At 44.5% G+C, this 16,409-nt stretch overlaps 1 protein-coding gene across 1 annotated transcript in view; it reads right to left on the bottom strand.

Moving 5' to 3' along the window:
* Positions 1-16,033, bottom strand: part of ALG13 (ALG13 UDP-N-acetylglucosaminyltransferase subunit) — a 58,894-nt gene extending 42,861 nt beyond the window's left edge. Inside the window, exons 1-5 of the mRNA XM_065410924.1 lie at positions 15,872-16,033; positions 15,375-15,537; positions 13,953-14,091; positions 11,154-11,257; positions 1,823-1,860 (exon numbers count right to left, since the gene is read on the bottom strand). Of these exons, the coding sequence (XP_065266996.1) occupies positions 1,823-1,860; positions 11,154-11,257; positions 13,953-14,091; positions 15,375-15,537; positions 15,872-15,952 (525 nt within the window). The 5' untranslated portion in view covers positions 15,953-16,033. The remainder of the gene's footprint in view (positions 1-1,822; positions 1,861-11,153; positions 11,258-13,952; positions 14,092-15,374; positions 15,538-15,871) is intronic.
* Positions 16,034-16,409: the final 376 nt, after the last annotated feature.

Below are 16,409 nucleotides of genomic sequence, written 5' to 3'. Positions count from 1 at the left end.
CCCGTTCAGATTTGGGTGGTTTCTTGGCAGGTGCAAAGGCTCTTCTGCTCCTTTTCAAAAACAGGTGCTTAATACACAGAGCTAGTGACAATTAACCAATGAGGCATCAGAGAGGAGAACATGAAAATTTATCTGTTTTACTAGACTCCTTTAGATGTAGTGTAAATTAGTAATAAGCATTTGTCTTTCTTGTTTATATTTGTAGGCCCCAATCCTGCAAATCCTTGAACTCAGTGGGACTGTTCCCATGTAAAATTACTCATATGCAGGTTCAGGGTCCATGTGTGTATCTGTTTTTTTTTTTTTTCTTAAAATTGATTGTTCTTTGACTAAAAGATTAATAAAATACTGACAAGAGATACTGTCTAGTTCTTCATCCCACCCGAGGAAGAGAAGGGATTTCTTGTTAGGCTGAGTTCATATTGATTATTTAGAGGTTTTTTTCTGATGTGCCTGTATATGACTATAAATAGCATGTGGCAAATTAGGGGTTAAATCCTTCAGTCCCTACTCAGCCAAAACTGTTAAGTAGTTTCATAGGGACTTTGAACTAGGTATTGCAAGAGTTGGGCCTAAAGTGGTAACCAAACAGTGTTTTCTTTTCCAATTTAGGAAGTGAAAATCTCATTGAAGAAAATGTTTGGGGATTAAAAAAATTCACTGTTGTGCCATTGGACACCAGATAAACTGGTTACAGTGCACTATTTGAATACAAATTGTTTGATTATGAAGACAGCTGTCATTTGTGTTTCTCAGGTGTTAATAAGGGATGTAACAACATCAAACACCTACATGCAGAACTTAAAAAAAAAAAAAAACTTATTTTAGGCAAAACGGTATTTAAAGGAGTGACATTTAATACCAATTGCACAATTACTTGATTATTTAGTAGTAGAAACAAAATAGTCTATGTGGCTATTGTCAAGGCTTACAACTCTTACTTAAAAAATGGGGCAGGTTTAATTGTATCTGCTTGACATTTACAGGACAAAATAATGGCAGAGTAGTATCGTGTAATTGATGGGTGGTAGTGCCAATCCCTCTCCCCTGCCTTTGGGGGAAACCCCTCTAAAAGCCCTCTTGCTGGTATTTTTGTCATTCTTATTCTCTTTTTCCATGCTCCTGTAAGTGCCTATGGTGAAAGTGCTGAAGAGTTCTATTTATTTGCAGAACAAATACTGCAGGGGCAATGGATGTGCAAGCCTTACACCACACTAACAATGTACTTTCACCAGGTGGAAGAACATTAGCGTGCATGCCTATTCTATCCTTGGTCTCCATGTTGATACTACCAATTTGAATGGGGATTTTTAATATGTTCTCTGAGGGCCCCTCTTCCTGTTGTGGACTAAAAACTCCTTTGCAATAGGTATATTGCAAAGCCTGTCTGAGAAGACATCTGAGGAGGAGTGAGATTCATTTGAAGAGAAAGGGTAGAGTAGGAACTTTAATAATTTTGCTGACTGATGGCTGCTATGGGCTGATTTTGCCAGCTGCTCCAAGGAGGCATAGGAGGCTAGACCACTGGGAGCAACTTGCAGGTTGGAACTTTGATTTGGTTATTTTCTTTGTAATTATTTTTGGATTGTGCTTTTAATTGTTGCTAAGATCACCTAGAGCCTGGATGGGCATGCTTTTATTCTGCTGGTTTTGTTTTTCTTTAAATTAAAGTAAATAGCCCTCTTTGAAACTTTTGTTTACTATTGATTTGGGCTGGATTTGAACTGGCAAACTAAATGCACTTCCAGATCCCACAAGCCATGATTCCCCTCAAATGTAGAGGCCTCTGATGGTTTAGTAGAAAACACTACAAAAAGATTACCAGAATCCTACAATGAGAAAGCAAACCAGTCCTTTTACCTAAAAAATGAAAAACATTAATATTAGTACTGTAAAAACGTATCAAAGACTGTTCCTTTAAAAATGATGAAAATGCCATGCCCTGGACATAAAAATACTAGTGCTCAGAAATGACTAGAGTGTCTGATCAATAGGAGATAAATGGTGACTTGTACAGAGATTCATATAACAAGAAATCAGAAGGTTACAAGTCTTTAGATGATCCAGGATGAAATATGAACAGTGTCCCCAGCAGTTAAAGACCTGAACAATTTTGGGGGAGCAGGTACTAAAAACATTGTAAAGCACATAACTTCATTTTTTATAAAGTGCTAATGAATCATCTCAAATCTTTTCCGTCTCCATCCCAACCTAAAGCTCAGGTCAGAGCAAGGAGGAGAATATATGATACAGTATATTAGAATGATATACAAACAGTATTTTTCTTTTTTGTGACATTTGAACAATTAAGTAATAAGTAGAGATGATCTGAGTTTTCCAACTAAATATTTTTCCACTGGAAAATGCTAATTTGTCAAAACTGAAACTTTGGGAAAGGGTTGGCTTTGACAAATTTCCCAAACTGAATTTTTTATTTTAAAAAATGGTTTCAAATTGTCAAAATGTTCTGTTTCAACATTTTCTAAACAAAAAGTTTCATTTTTGGTTTGAAACAACTTTTTGTTTTGAAAATTTCTGTTAATTTATAATCCCCAAAAAGAAAGGTTAAAAAAGGTTGAAATAAAAATAAAAAGTTTTGGAATTATCAAAAGGAAACATTTCATTTTACCTAATCCAAAAAAAACCAATTCAGGTTCAGTTCATAAAAATATGAGATTTATAATTTGTCACAATTTGTGGCAGGATAAATTTCAAAATCTTTAAAACTTTCATGGGATGGGAAAACCATTTCCCACCTAGCTCTAGTAATAAGATAGCCTTCTTCACGTGTCCACCCCTACTGGCTGGCCACAGTGACTGTACGGTCTGTTAATTTCTAACTCAGGTTTTCACTGCAGTTAAAGCCTCAAATTAGCCGAACTCAAATGAGAGCAGCCACGTTGTAAAATAACATTCAGATTGTAGTGATTGAATTGCCAGCTGAGTTGTGTTCACTTGAGCTCCATTGACTGGACAGCCAAATCAAGTTAAAAACTACCATGCTTGAGTTAATAGTTTTTGTGTGTGGATGGGATTTGATCTGAGGGCAACACTCAAGTTATAACTCAGGTTAACTCTGCAGTGAAGCCAAGTTCTTAGACTAGAGGCAGCCTGCCTTAGTACAAGTGATAGCTTCTTTTAGTGCTGGGTTTGATCGCATCTAACAATGTTGGTGTCTGTGGATACGAGACCAAGAGTTTAACAAAACTTTTTAGCCCTGGTTAAAATTATTTTAAAATATAGCTTATTTTAAATTAAACCTTTTTTTAAAAACAAAGTCCTGTTTTCTCTTCATAGACATTAAATAACCAATTACACTTCTTGAAATAGCAGTGATTTTTCCTGGTGTGCTTGGACTAAAATTTCCATCCTCAGCTGTCGTGCACTGTGCGGTATACTAGTTGGTTACCACACTCCCATCTTAGAGGATGCTGTATTTCATTGGTGCTTTGTGTATATGTGTGCATATGTATACATTATACTGAGACTCTCAAAACAATGTTTTATTTATTTGATATAGGTGTACTTTCTGTTCTCAGTTTGGTGGAATTATTGGCACTTTTACATTTCAACCTGCATGAACTCTGACCTGGACTTGCAGCTGTATAAATAAATCAAACCTGGAGTCTAGAAAACATTTAGGCTATGTCTGGAGTAGAAAAACAGGAGTTTAAGGGTATGTCTACACTATGAAATTAGGCCGATTTTACAGAAGTCGATCTTTAGAAAGCGATTTTATACAGTCGATCGTGTATGTCCCCACTAAGCGCATTAAGTCGGCGGAGTGCGTCCTCAATACCATGGCTAGCTTCGACTCACGGAGCTGGACACTGTGGGTAGCTATCCGGCAGTCCCCGCAGTCTCTGCTGCCCATTGGAATTCTGGGTTAAGCTCCCAATGCCTTATGGGGCAAAAACATTGTCGCAGGTGGTTTTGGGTACATGTCGTCAAGTCTTCCCTCCCTCCCTCCGTGAAAGCAACGGCAGACAATCATTTTGTGCCTTTTTTCCTGGGTTACCCGTGCAGATGCCATAGCAGGGCAAGCATGGAGCCCACTCAGCTCACCGCTGCTGTTGTGAGCATAGTAAACACCTTGCGCATTATCCTGCAGTATGTGCAGAACCTGGCTAGGAGCCGCCAGCACAAGGACGATTGTGAGGACACGGACACAGACGTTCCTGAAAGCACAGGATGTGGCAATTGGGACATCATGGCGGCAGTGGGGCAGGTTGATACAGTGGAATGCCGATTCTGGGCCCGGCAAACAAGCACAGACTGGTGGGACTGCATAGTGTTGCAGGTATGGGCTGATTCCCAGTGGCTGTGAAACTTTCACATGCATAAGACCACTTTCCTGGAACTTTGTGAATTGCTTTCCCCCACCCTGACGCGCAGGAATACCAAGATGAGAGCTGCCCTGACAGTTGAGAAGCGAGTGGCGATAGCCCTCTGGAAGCTTGCAACACCTGACTGCTACCGGTTAGTCGGGAATCAATTTGGAGTGGGTAAATCTACTGTGGGGGCTGCTATGATCCAAGTAGCCAAGGCAATCACTAACTTTCTGCTAGCAAGGGTAGTGATTCTGGGAAATGTGCAGGCCATAGTGGATGGCTGCTGCAATGGGGTTCCCTAACTGTGGTGGGGCAATAGACGGAATGCATATCCCTATCTTGGCACTGGACCATCTTGCCAACCAGTACATAAACCGTAAGGGGTATTTCTCAATGGTGCTGCAAGCACTGGCAGATCACAAGGGACGTTTCACCGACATTAACGTGGGATGGCCGGGAAAGGTGCATGACGCTCGTATCTTTAGGAACTCCAGGCTGTTCGAACAGCTGCAAGAAAGGACTTACTTCCCAGACCAGAAAATTACTGTTGGGGATGTTGAAATGCCATCCAAAATCTGAGAGGATAAGGTATGGAGCATGCTTTTAGAAGTCTTAAAAGAGCAACACTCTGATGCGGAAACTACAGAACCAAACCACCAAAAAAGAAAATCAACCTTCTGCTAGTGGCATCTGCCTCAGATGATTAAAATGAACATGTGTCAGTCTGCACTGCTTTGGATCGTTATCAAGTAGAACCCATCATCAGCATGGAAGCATGTATTCTGGAATGGTGGTTGAAGCATGAAGGGACATGTGAATCTTTATCGTATCTGACACGTAAATCTCTTGCAACGCCTGCTACAACACTGCCATGCAAATGCCTGTTCTCACTTTCAGGTGACATTGTAAACAAGAAGCAGGCAGCATTAGCTCATGCAAATTGTAACCAACCATATTTTGTCTGAGTGATTGGCTGAGTGGACTTGTAGGCTCTAAAGTTTTACATTGTTTTATTTTTGAATGCAGTTTTTTTGGTACATAATTCTACATTTGTAAGTTCAACTTTCATGATAAAGAGATTGCACTACAGTACTTATATAAGGTGAACTGAAAAATACAAATATTTGCACTGTAAAAAAATTGTCATAAAAACTAAAGTGAGCACTGCACACTTTGTATTCTGTATTGTAATTTAAATTAATGTACTTGAAAATGTAGTAAACATCCAAAAATATTTAAAATAAATGGTATTTTATTAACAATGTGATTAATCGCGATTAATTTTTTTAATTGCTTGACAGCCCTAATACAAACCTTACTTCACTGTACATTTTTGTGAATAAATACATCAGATTCCTTGCCTTTTTGATGCTATGACATGTAAAAAAAACTAGTTGTTGACATAAAGATGTCAGCGGAAGGCACATAACTGAAATGAAGAATTCTGAAATCTGTTGCAGAGAGTGTGTTCATACTTTTTTTAGGAAATTATTAAGTTGAGCCAATTTTCCTCTTTTCAGCTCTTTAATACTCCAAACAAAAGCTTCTGTTCTGCTCTGTCCCTTTCACATATTTGTTGCATGTCCAAAATCACACAGCTAAATTTGGGGGAAAATATCAAAACAAATTATAAACGTTTAGGAGGAGGGACTGCCTTTTAATTAAGTATGTATGCTGCCTAGCTCAATAGGCATTAATGAAATAAAATTAATTTGTTTCAATCGTTTGTGTTCACATATACTGTGACATTTGGAACCGCATCACTGTCAGCTTTCACATACAAACACATTTAAAGAACATTTAGAGGAAGAGCACATTAATTTAGGCTTAGGTTGGCTTGTATCCTACTTACAGTGATCAGAACCACACTAAAACGTGGTTGTTGATATGGGTGTAACTAGCAGGGTGTCAGTCAGTGTGGACAGGGATTTTTTTTCTCCTGAAAATTGTGCTAGTGAATTTTGTCAAAGACTAACTTTTTAGCAGTGTACCACTGTGTCTGACTGTTAGTATAAAACAAAACCCAACCACACTGCAGTGATCTGGGAGAAGTGGTTAGAACTTTGATAAAAACTATGTATCAACATAAGTGTAACTAGTACAGTTCTGTTCCAAGTGTGAACAGGCTATATTATAAAAGAAGCTGCTGTGGTGGAGGACCTGGTTTCACATTAATTCCCAATATGGTTAAAACACTATTTGGCCTTGTAGATGGGATCAGATGATGCTGTTAGTACCTGACAGAGATTGGGGCTTTATCAAACTGTAGAATGGATTTAGTAATAATTTTATTCACTTCACTACAACCAAAAGCTTGTTCTAAAAACAGCTTCTTTGGTTAGTTTTAGGACTGCATCTTCCTCCCCAGTTTTGTTCACTTCAGTAGGCTCCGAAACTGATCTACAAATATCTTAATTATGTCATCTGACTTAAGCATTCAAGGTCAGCATCTGTATTAGAGTATTCATGTAAATCAGCCAAGGACATAAGTCTCACCAAGTTCAGCTGAAAAGTCCTCCAAGATAAGAGTGTGATCTCCTTGATGTCAGCTGCAAAACCAACTTTTCAGTTACAACTGACAAAGTTGTTACCTCCAGCCTGGTACTATGCAATATAAACACCATCCAAAACACCAAGATCTTTTGTGGACTTTCTCACATTTGCTGTGCCACCATCAGTTTGCATGAAGATTTTATGCACCATGATCTTTCTATAATGGAGCTTTAAATTGTGAATGACCCCTTCAGTTGTAGTCTGGTGTAGAGAAATTGTACCGGGCAGCAGAAAGTTCAGTTTCACATTTGTAAATTCCGGTATAGGATGGGCTGAACAATTGAGAATCACTGCAATTTTCCTTTTGTTTTCCCCCCATCTCTTGGTCAATGTTCATAAGCCATTCAGTGAATCTGATGACAATCATTCATGCATTCCTGTTTGCTTTATAGATCGTAGACAGGGAGGCAGGGCCGGCTTTAGGAAGTGCGGGGCCCAATTCGAACAGTTTCGGCGGGGCCCTGGCAGGGATGACTTTAAAAAAAAAAGAAAAAAAAAACACCTCTCATTTCTTCCATGTATTATTTACTTTCCATGACTATATAAATAATAACAAAATTATATATTACATACATTGCATCTTATATTATAAATATCAAGTTCATTAAGAGGAACTGTATTGTACATCTCACCTATATGTTTTTAAAACTTTATCTTCCTTGCTTTTTGTTTGACAAAATCTTTCAGTATATTGCCTAACTCTAAGCTCTTCATTTTGCATGATTGCCAAATTGTTTAATCGGTCTTCCTGCATTGTAGCTTCTCAAAGTTAAAATTGATAAAAACATATCTGCGTTCAACAATGGTGCAAGAGACTTGTTGGACTGGTCACAATGTCAATAGAGCATGAAATAGCTGGAAAACTGGATCTAAAAGAACTAGTGACTGAATTTTCAAAACTTAAAGCAAGAAAAGATATGTTTTAAGAGCACAGAGTGTTTTTTTATTCGGAGTGTTTTGTAAATGCAGGTTAACTCTCCTGCCAGAAACCCCCATGCCCGCCCCTAGAACCCCTGCTGGCTCACTGCTCGCCTCTTTGCCCACCCGCCGCTTGCCCACCCGCTCGCCCCCCCCCCCCCCCCCGCAAGTATAAAGCCTCATTCAAAGACCCAGGGGTCACTATATTACTGCACACAGCAGTCAATCAATGCAGTTGTAGATAAATCTCTGCATTATGCATTTTTGTACAACTTTTATATGACTTTGTATTGAACCTTGGTAATATGTTATAGCGGGCCCCTAAGGTAGTATAATTAAGGTAAAAGAAAAATGTCTTTTTGCTAGAACTAGAATAAGATTCCCCCCCCCACTTTGTAATCAATTGCCCTGTTGAATGAATGAGGTGTGAATGAGGAAGGTGTGGAAGGCAGGCACTTCCAGACAGCTGCAACCCTTGGAGAGGGGCTGGGAGCCAGACCCAAGGAGAGCTTTGCCCAGGGCTGAGTGGGACGGAGTTTGGGTGCTGGGTGCAGGCTCCGGGCTGGGGCACGGGGTGGGGTGCAGGATGGGTGGAGGGGTGCAGGCTCTGGGAGGGAGTGCGGAGGGGTGGGTGCAGGCTCTGGGACAGAGTTTGGGGGCCGGAGAGAGGGTGGTGGGTGCTGGGGGGGAGAGGACTGCCATTACATGTGGCTTCCTTCCTCCCCTGCTGCCCCTCACCATCGCCTCGGTGGGGGATGGGGCTGCCCCTTGCCCAGTGTTTGCAGGAGTGGTGGCTGGGGGGAAACCCAGTCAAACTCTGGTTTTACTCTTTCATCGATGGGTCACTTTAACCCCTTACAAACCCCTTCCCGCCTCTCTCACCCCCCTTTTCTACTGGGCTTGTTTGATCTTTTCGGTGGAGCCAGATGAAAACCACAAACCCCAGCGAGAGCAACAGGCTGGAAGACTAGACTGAACCCACCAGCCAGCCTAGTCCATCCCAGAGCCCAGGACTGAGGGCAAATGTCCCCTCACCCCCGGGCCACCTGCTTCCACTCCTGGCCTCTCCAAGCGCCGCCAGCGATTCTGTGTGGCTGCATCGGGCGGGATTTCAACTGGACCCCACCCTTGCTAAATTCACCCCTGTTTTGCGACCACTCTGCACCAAGAGCACCTTCCCTGCCCTAGAGCTGCTGGATGGCTAGAAAGCTGAGCTGGGCGTTTGATTGATCCGGAATATTATCGTGCCCCCCCCCCCCAACCTTAATGTCCACACAGCTTTGTGGGGGGGGGGGGCTATTCCTCCCCCCCCCAAAGCTGGTCTATTTTATTGTTGCAGGGCAAACGAAGGAGCCAGAGTTTAATGGAAATATTCAGCCCCTACAGCGGTCTTGCAGCAGGGGAAGCAGAGTTGATGGGAAGGGAACTGGTTTGGATAGGAGCCCCTGTCCCCTTCCTTTGCAAAATAATTTGGGGAGGGGAATCAGATCACTCCATGCCTCAGTTTCCCCTCTCTCGGGGGGGGGGGGGGGAGAGGGGAGAGATAAGAGTCTCAGCCTGCCTGTTGCAGACCTTTCGCATTCTCCCCTCGTGATGTATTTGATTTCCTCGTCCAAACCCCCCTCTCTCTCTCACCTGGAATTCACAGCACTAAATACCGGCTCGGGGCTTTCTTCCTGGGTTTATTGGGTTACATGATCCAGAGTTTAGTTTTGAAACAGACACAGGCAGGTACAAACTCACCCTCAAACAGCAACACCACCGAAAACCACAAAATCAACCCAATATTACAAACCTATGGGGAACCACGGGGTCAAACACTCACCGACCGAAGCCCCAGCAGCTGCTCAGGTGAGTGAGGTCCACACTGCAGAGATTCCTGTCTCCCACCGGACCGGAAGACCCCTCGGTGTCTCCTCCAGGTGAGTGCTGAGGGGAGGGGAGGGAAAGGCTGCAAAGCACATGTGCCTTCTCCCCCTCCTCCCCCCTCCTGACCTGCAACAGCCCCCGCTGCCTCAGCCCTAGCCCTCTGCCTGCCAGCGTCTCTGGCTGCCTAGCAGCAACAGCTGCTGCTTCCGGGAGAACCTCAGAGCTTTGCTTCAGGCAGGGATGCTGCCCGATCTGCGCGGGGCCCGAGGTGAGTGAGGTCCACTGCAGGAAGCCCCCTCAGCGTCTCCTCCAGGTGAGTGCCGGGGGGAGGGGAGGGAAAGGCTACAAAGCACATGTGCCTTCTCCTCCCCCCCTCTCCCCCCCCCCAACAGCCACTGCCTCAGCCGGCCAGCATCTCTGGTTGCCTAGCAGCAACAGCTGCTACTTCCGGGAGAGCGGCACAGCTCTGCGCGGGGCGCTCTTAGGCGCGGGGCCCAATTCGGGGAAATCGGCAAAACTGGCCTAAAGCCGGCCCTGCAGGGAGGGGACACCAGGAAAACAACATGGCATTTTCCTTTTTTCAGTCACAAGAATTTTCATTTTATCTTTGCCAGTTTGGCTTGCACACACAAGAACAGTGACTCTTTCCTTTGCTATTTTGCTGCTAATTATGACTTTTTAAAGGCCAGAATTTCCTTTGGGATTGCTGTAAAGTAAACCAGCTATAAATGTCCTCCAAAGAGAATTTGGCCAAGACTGAGGGTAGGACATCTGTTGTCCAGTGCTTGAGTTCAGATACCAGTATCTCTCTCACCATGGCTCCATTTAAATGCAATGTTAGTTCATGCTTTCTGCCAGTAAAGCCACCTGTTGACTGGTTCAAAATTTTCAAGTCCCATTTCTGTTGCAATGTTTTATGCTTTCCTGATCAGTAACTCGCCTGTAATTGATGTGTTCTGATGATGTGAATGAACAAACCAGCGCAGAAGTGCCTCCTCTACCCCGTTCTTTTTCCCCATCCATTGTCATTTTTGATTGTAGTTTGAACTACTGTGCTACTCGTTTAGGATTTCTCTCTTTCTCTTTAAGATCTTACACACAGTTGAGACTGAAAATTGCAAGGAAACATCTTTTTGTCTGTTAGCTGGATTTGCCATCTGGACCTTGTCTGCAAGAGTCAAGTTGTGGGTCTTTAGTTTCTGGCTCTCCTTGGCTCTTGCTAGATAAGTCCTTTAGATAGAGTTGTCAAACAAAAAATAACCCTATACCTCTACTGTGTTACTTGAAGCATGACGCTAGTAGATTTTAAATTGGCATTAAATGGGAAAATATTTAATGTCAGTTGAAATTGAACAGGCATATTTATGTTCAGTTGATACAAAAAGTGTTGGTTCGAATAAGTGGATTTTCCTATTAAGGAAGTGACATTAGAAGAATTTGATCACATACTAACGTTTTCATTTTTCTGGATTAGTTATTCACATCCAATAACTCTGTCCAAGAATGCAGCAAACTTTTCTGGCTGTCCAGGAGGAAAGGGTTTCAGTGTTGACAAATCGATTGACTTCAATGACTCCAAAAGGGTGCTATAAAAACAAAGCAAAAACAAAGGCAACATGAACGATTAAATACTTCACATGGGGGTATTTTGTCTTTTGCTATTTTTTCTAATCCTGCCTTAAAGCATGCATGCACATGAGTCCCTTTGGCATTAGATTAGGAACAAGAACACACATTAGCGGGAAAAGAGACACCATAGGTGGAAAGACAATTAGCATAATGAAAATGATACTATTTCAGCTCGACTACTCCTGGGGGAATTCTGCGCCATGTGGGGTGCGCAGAATTCATACCTTCCGCAGATTTATTGACTCCCCCGCAGAAAAATGGGGGAGCAAAGAAATCTGTGGGGAACACATGCCCCTTCTGCAGCAGCCCGGGCGCATCTGCTGGGAGCAGCCGGCAGCAGAGAGCAGATCACCATGGGGGGTTGAGGGGAGGGAAGGGAGGCTGGATATCAGGGCCGGCTCCAGGTGCTTGGGGCGGCCAAGGGAGAGGGGCGGCACCTGCGGCAATTTGGGGGTGGCAGGTCCCTCACTCCCTCTAGGAGCGAAGGACCTGCCGCTGAACTGCCGCCGCCGATCGCGGCTTTTTTTTTTTTTTGCTTGGGGCGGCAGAAATGCTGGAGCCGGCCCTGCTGGATATGCGTGTGTGTGTGTGTCCATGGAGAGAGAGTAAGGTGGTGCAAATGAGTGAGAGAGACTCACTCTATCCCTCTCATCGCTATTGCTGCATCCTGGGCTTGGACTGGCATAGGGCAGTGTGAAGCAAGCTCTGTTCCTGAGGCAGAGCAGAAATGTAACAACTAAACAGGCAGGCTGCTAATGTTTCCATTATCTTAGTCAATTAAGGCTCCTTTACCTTGTCAGAGTGGTGTAAAGGAGCCTTATTGTAAATGACAGTAACAGAATCCTCAGCTAGGAAGGTCTATGGGCTTTCTCACTTTTTTTCCTATGCCAGAGAGGCACAATGGGGTTAGATTACAGCTCAGGATCTATTTTACTTATCCATTTAAAATAAATGCAGGACAATGATTAGCAAACTGTATGACTCTCATGTGTGAAAGTCTGAGCAATTTAAAGTGGCAGTCTACTTTACAGAACACCAAAATAAAAGTAATGTAAATGAAAATCCAGGATTATAACTGGAATGCATGGTCTTGATTACCAAGTAGTTGTAACTTAACTTTCATGTGTTTAGGAAATGCTGAACAGTTATTGTGATTTTTTTTCCTGTATGGTAGTTTAAATAAATTACCAAAATAAATGAAACTGGTGTGATTATATTGCATTATTTTGACAAATAAAATATGCAGAATTTTGGATTTTTTGTTGCAGAATTCCCCCAGGAGTAACATGACCAATGGTTTTTCCTTTCAATGTGGACCCAGATTCAGAGTGGGTTAGGTGCTGTCCCAGGTCAAAAGCCACCGTACACTCCCTTTTTTGTCTGCCCTTCAGATCCCTTCTCAAAATTCTTCTTCCACTAAACATTTTCACTTGGTTATTTATGTCTCATGAAGTAGTTTTAAATTTACCAAAACGTAAGAAATTACTATGATAACCCAAAGTTCCCAAACATGAATCATAAAACATATAACATGTATCCTAAAGCCTTCCCACTCTCCCTTCTTAATTTTTCCTGAATGATTTTCACTTATGAAGGACAATAAAATTCACTGTAATCTGTGTTTATATTAAGTTTAAGATCCTTGAGGGAGGGACTTCATCTTATTTTATTCATTAATAGTACCATGCACTATATAAGTAATAAGATTACTTAAATTTAAGACACTTGTGAATGCATTTCACATTATCCAATCTGTATCCTGTTTTTACCTTCCTAAGATCTCCTGACTACAGACAGCCATATAGAGTCTTGACCAGGTGTTAGAATTAAGTTGACAGCAGGAGCAATCAGTGTGCAAGACAAGAGAGCTTGTGTCAGATCTAAATGGTTATTCAACAACTCTCCTTCTGGGTAGGATAGTGGTTGATCAACCCAAACTTCCGATGTTGTTTTAAGGCTGTATTCAACATGAAGACCTAAATAAGTTCAAACAGAAGCTTCCGAAGAGACGGGCCTTTTATTAAATTTACCTTACAAGGTATGTTACTTAGATCTATTGGCCAGTGCTGCTTTCTACCAACTTCAGAGGTTTGGATTTGTTTGGGGGGTTTTTTTTCCTGAACAGTTTTAATAACTACAACTCAGACTCCTTCACTTTTGCTCTGTTTAGAGTGTTTGTCATTTAATCGGAATCAGTAGTGCCCTTAAAAATGATAACCTTGGAACCAGATTTTCAACCGTTTGGTGAAAGTAGCACCAAGCGTAACTCTAGTAGTAATCTATCCTGGCAAAAATATGTAGCAGTGGTAGACTAGCTCTGGAGGGAGCTATGCCCAATCTAGTCATTGTCTGTTTGAGGAGGAGTTACTGATTTTTGCCTTTGATGTACAGTTGCAGAGAAGAGATCCCTCCCACCCCCCAATAAATCTGTGTGTTGTAAGTGATACTGTAAAATAAAACTGTGAAAACTATATCTAGCACAATGGGGTCCTGGGCCATGACTAGGGGTCCTATGCACTACCTTAATACTACTAATAATAATACTCATTCAGTCAGGACGGCTGCTGTCAATTTCTTCTAAGGGAACAAAGTGAGAACAGTTGGCTGTACCCTTAGGAGGAGGCACAAATGATATGAAAATATGTGCCATACCTACAAGTACAGTAGAAGAGGTGTCCATCTCTGTATAGTTGCCTGGCTAATTCTAGCTGATGATTGTTCATCAGCTTTTCATTTACCACCACCAAGAGTGGTTTTCCTTTTTCCAGTGTCTCCAAACAAGTGCCTGCACCTACAGAAGAAATCAGTAACATGAACAGTATTTGCACATATGCATCCAAGTTTCACCTTACACTCTTGCAGTAAAAAACAATTAACCCTGAAGTATTTACTCAGGCCATACTGCCATTATGCTGTATGATTCCACTGTCATTTGGTTTGAATGGGAGTTTTAACTAAAATTTTACAAAATTTTAACTGGGAGACTGTCACGGATCCCTAGAATTGGTGCTGTGCCTCTAGCTTTGGAAAACTCTCTAGGAGGAACACCTTCAGCATACCAGTCCCCCAAGGGGTCTCACTCTTCCTGCACAAGGTAGGCCTTGTGGCCTCACCGCCTCCTTAGACTCGACCTCTGGGGCTCCAGCACTCCCGTTTCACACTGTGAGCTCTGTTCAGTGAGTCCAACTGAGCTAGAGTCCTGGTGGGGACTTGTCCACTCTTCGGGAATTAATGCACCTCACCAAGCATTTGCAGACATACTCCAACTGCATTGTCAAAACATTAGGGTTTATTAGTCAACTGGAACACAGCATAGGACGTTTTTAGGTCAGCATAGAGAAATGAAGCTTAAACCATGGCACACACCATTCTAGTTAACTCAGAGTCCAGCCAAGCTGTAGTGACCCACAGGGTTCAAGCTCTCTCTCTCTCTTAGTCAGTTCCCAGGTAAGAGATGTCTCCTTTCAGCCATCAATTCTTATCCCCCACCTCACAGCTTTCCCATCCTTTGTCCTTGAGCTGGTATGTTGCTGAGCTACCCTGCAGAGGTGGGGAAATCTCTCTCCTTCTGGGTCATTGGCTGCTAGTTGTCACTATCCCGGTGATTGGATTTGCCACTATCTTCTCAAATTCTCCACTGACATGGGGTCAATGTCTGCCAGTCCTTTTCCAATGCCCCACTGAAGCTCAGACAGCCAGGTGATATTCATACCGATGCCTGTTAGCCTGCCCTGACAGCAAATAGCCCTTTTCCACCCATTGGGTAACAATGCAGCATATAGGGGAAACCGAGGCACGCACCGGTGTCATGAAACTATTACAGACAATCCCCACTTCATCACAGGGACAAAGCTAAAAGCTCTAAAACTTGTCAGTGGCCCCTCAGGCTATGTCAGTTTTCCGGACCCCTGCCCTAGAGCAAATCCAGCAAACCCAGCACTTCAGCTCACCAGAGTGGCCCTGCTCTGGCCCAAAGCAGGCAGCCTCTCCGCAGCAGAGAGCAGAGCTCGCCTCCCTGACCCCGGGCACCTGCCTCCGCCAGACGCTCAAACGCCCCCCACGAAGCCGCGTTACCTGCGTGGCTGATCACCAGATCCGCTTTCTCAAGCTCCTCAGCCAGCGACTCCTTGAACCGGAACACGTCCAGTGTAAACGCCGCCGTGCGGAACGGGGCCGGGGCCGCCGCCCCTCTGCCAACCTGCAGGACGAGTCGGCCGTAGCCGAGGCTCCGCAAGACCTACAGCGAGACGGGGGGAGGCGAGGTTACATCGCCCTGGGCTCTGCGCCTCCTGGCCCGGGGACGAGGCGGGCTGGGTTGGGTTGGGCCGGCCCGGGGGCCAGCACCGCTTCTCTCCTCGGGCGCACGAGTCCCGCGCCGAGCCGGCGCCGGGTGAGGGGAACGTCCCCCCAGCGCGGGAGCCAGCCCCGGGGCCCAGCAGACACTCCCCCCGCGGGCAGGGAGCAGCCAGGGCGGCTAGGGGCCTGCGGCGCGAGCCGGGAAGCCGGGAGCCGCGGCAGGCCCAGGGCCGCACTAGGCCCCGCCGCCTGCGGGAAGGGCGCCTCGGCCTCACCTGGAGAGTCTCCGGGGCGGTCACCGCGGCGATCAGCTCCTCGAAGCTGGTCGTCCCCACGGTGACAAAGGCCGATTTCATGGCCGGCTCCAGGCCGGCCGCTTCGCCTGAGCCGGGCCGGGGGCGGCCAAGCGGCGTCTCTCCCGGAAAGCCGGGCTGCGAGCGGCCGCTAGGGGGCGCCCTCGGTTCAGCAAAGCCGGGCCTGACCCGAGCAAGGGACCTGCAGGCGGCGAGTCCCACACTGGGCAAGCCCCGAGCCAGCTCCCCCAGGGGCCAGTGTCACCCCAGTGACGCCCCGTGACAAATGGTCATGGTCCATCACACACGTTACCCACAAACAGACGCACCCACATGGCCCCCAGTGTAACCCCTGCCCATCACACGTAAACCCTGAAATAAATGTTGTGCAGCACCAGTGAGGACACATTAGCTCAGGTATGTATGACTTCACTGTGGGGCTGCTCACATTTGAGTATGTCTACATGTTGAGCTGGGGGTGTGATTCTTAGCTTAAGGAGACATACTTGGGCTAGCTCTC

The sequence above is a fragment of the Emys orbicularis genome, chromosome 9 (genome assembly GCF_028017835.1).
Source record: "Emys orbicularis isolate rEmyOrb1 chromosome 9, rEmyOrb1.hap1, whole genome shotgun sequence".
In the NCBI taxonomy this organism is placed as follows: Eukaryota; Metazoa; Chordata; order Testudines; family Emydidae; genus Emys; species Emys orbicularis.
Note: the sequence above shows the minus strand (reverse complement) of the source record. Positions and strands in the feature narration are given on the sequence as shown.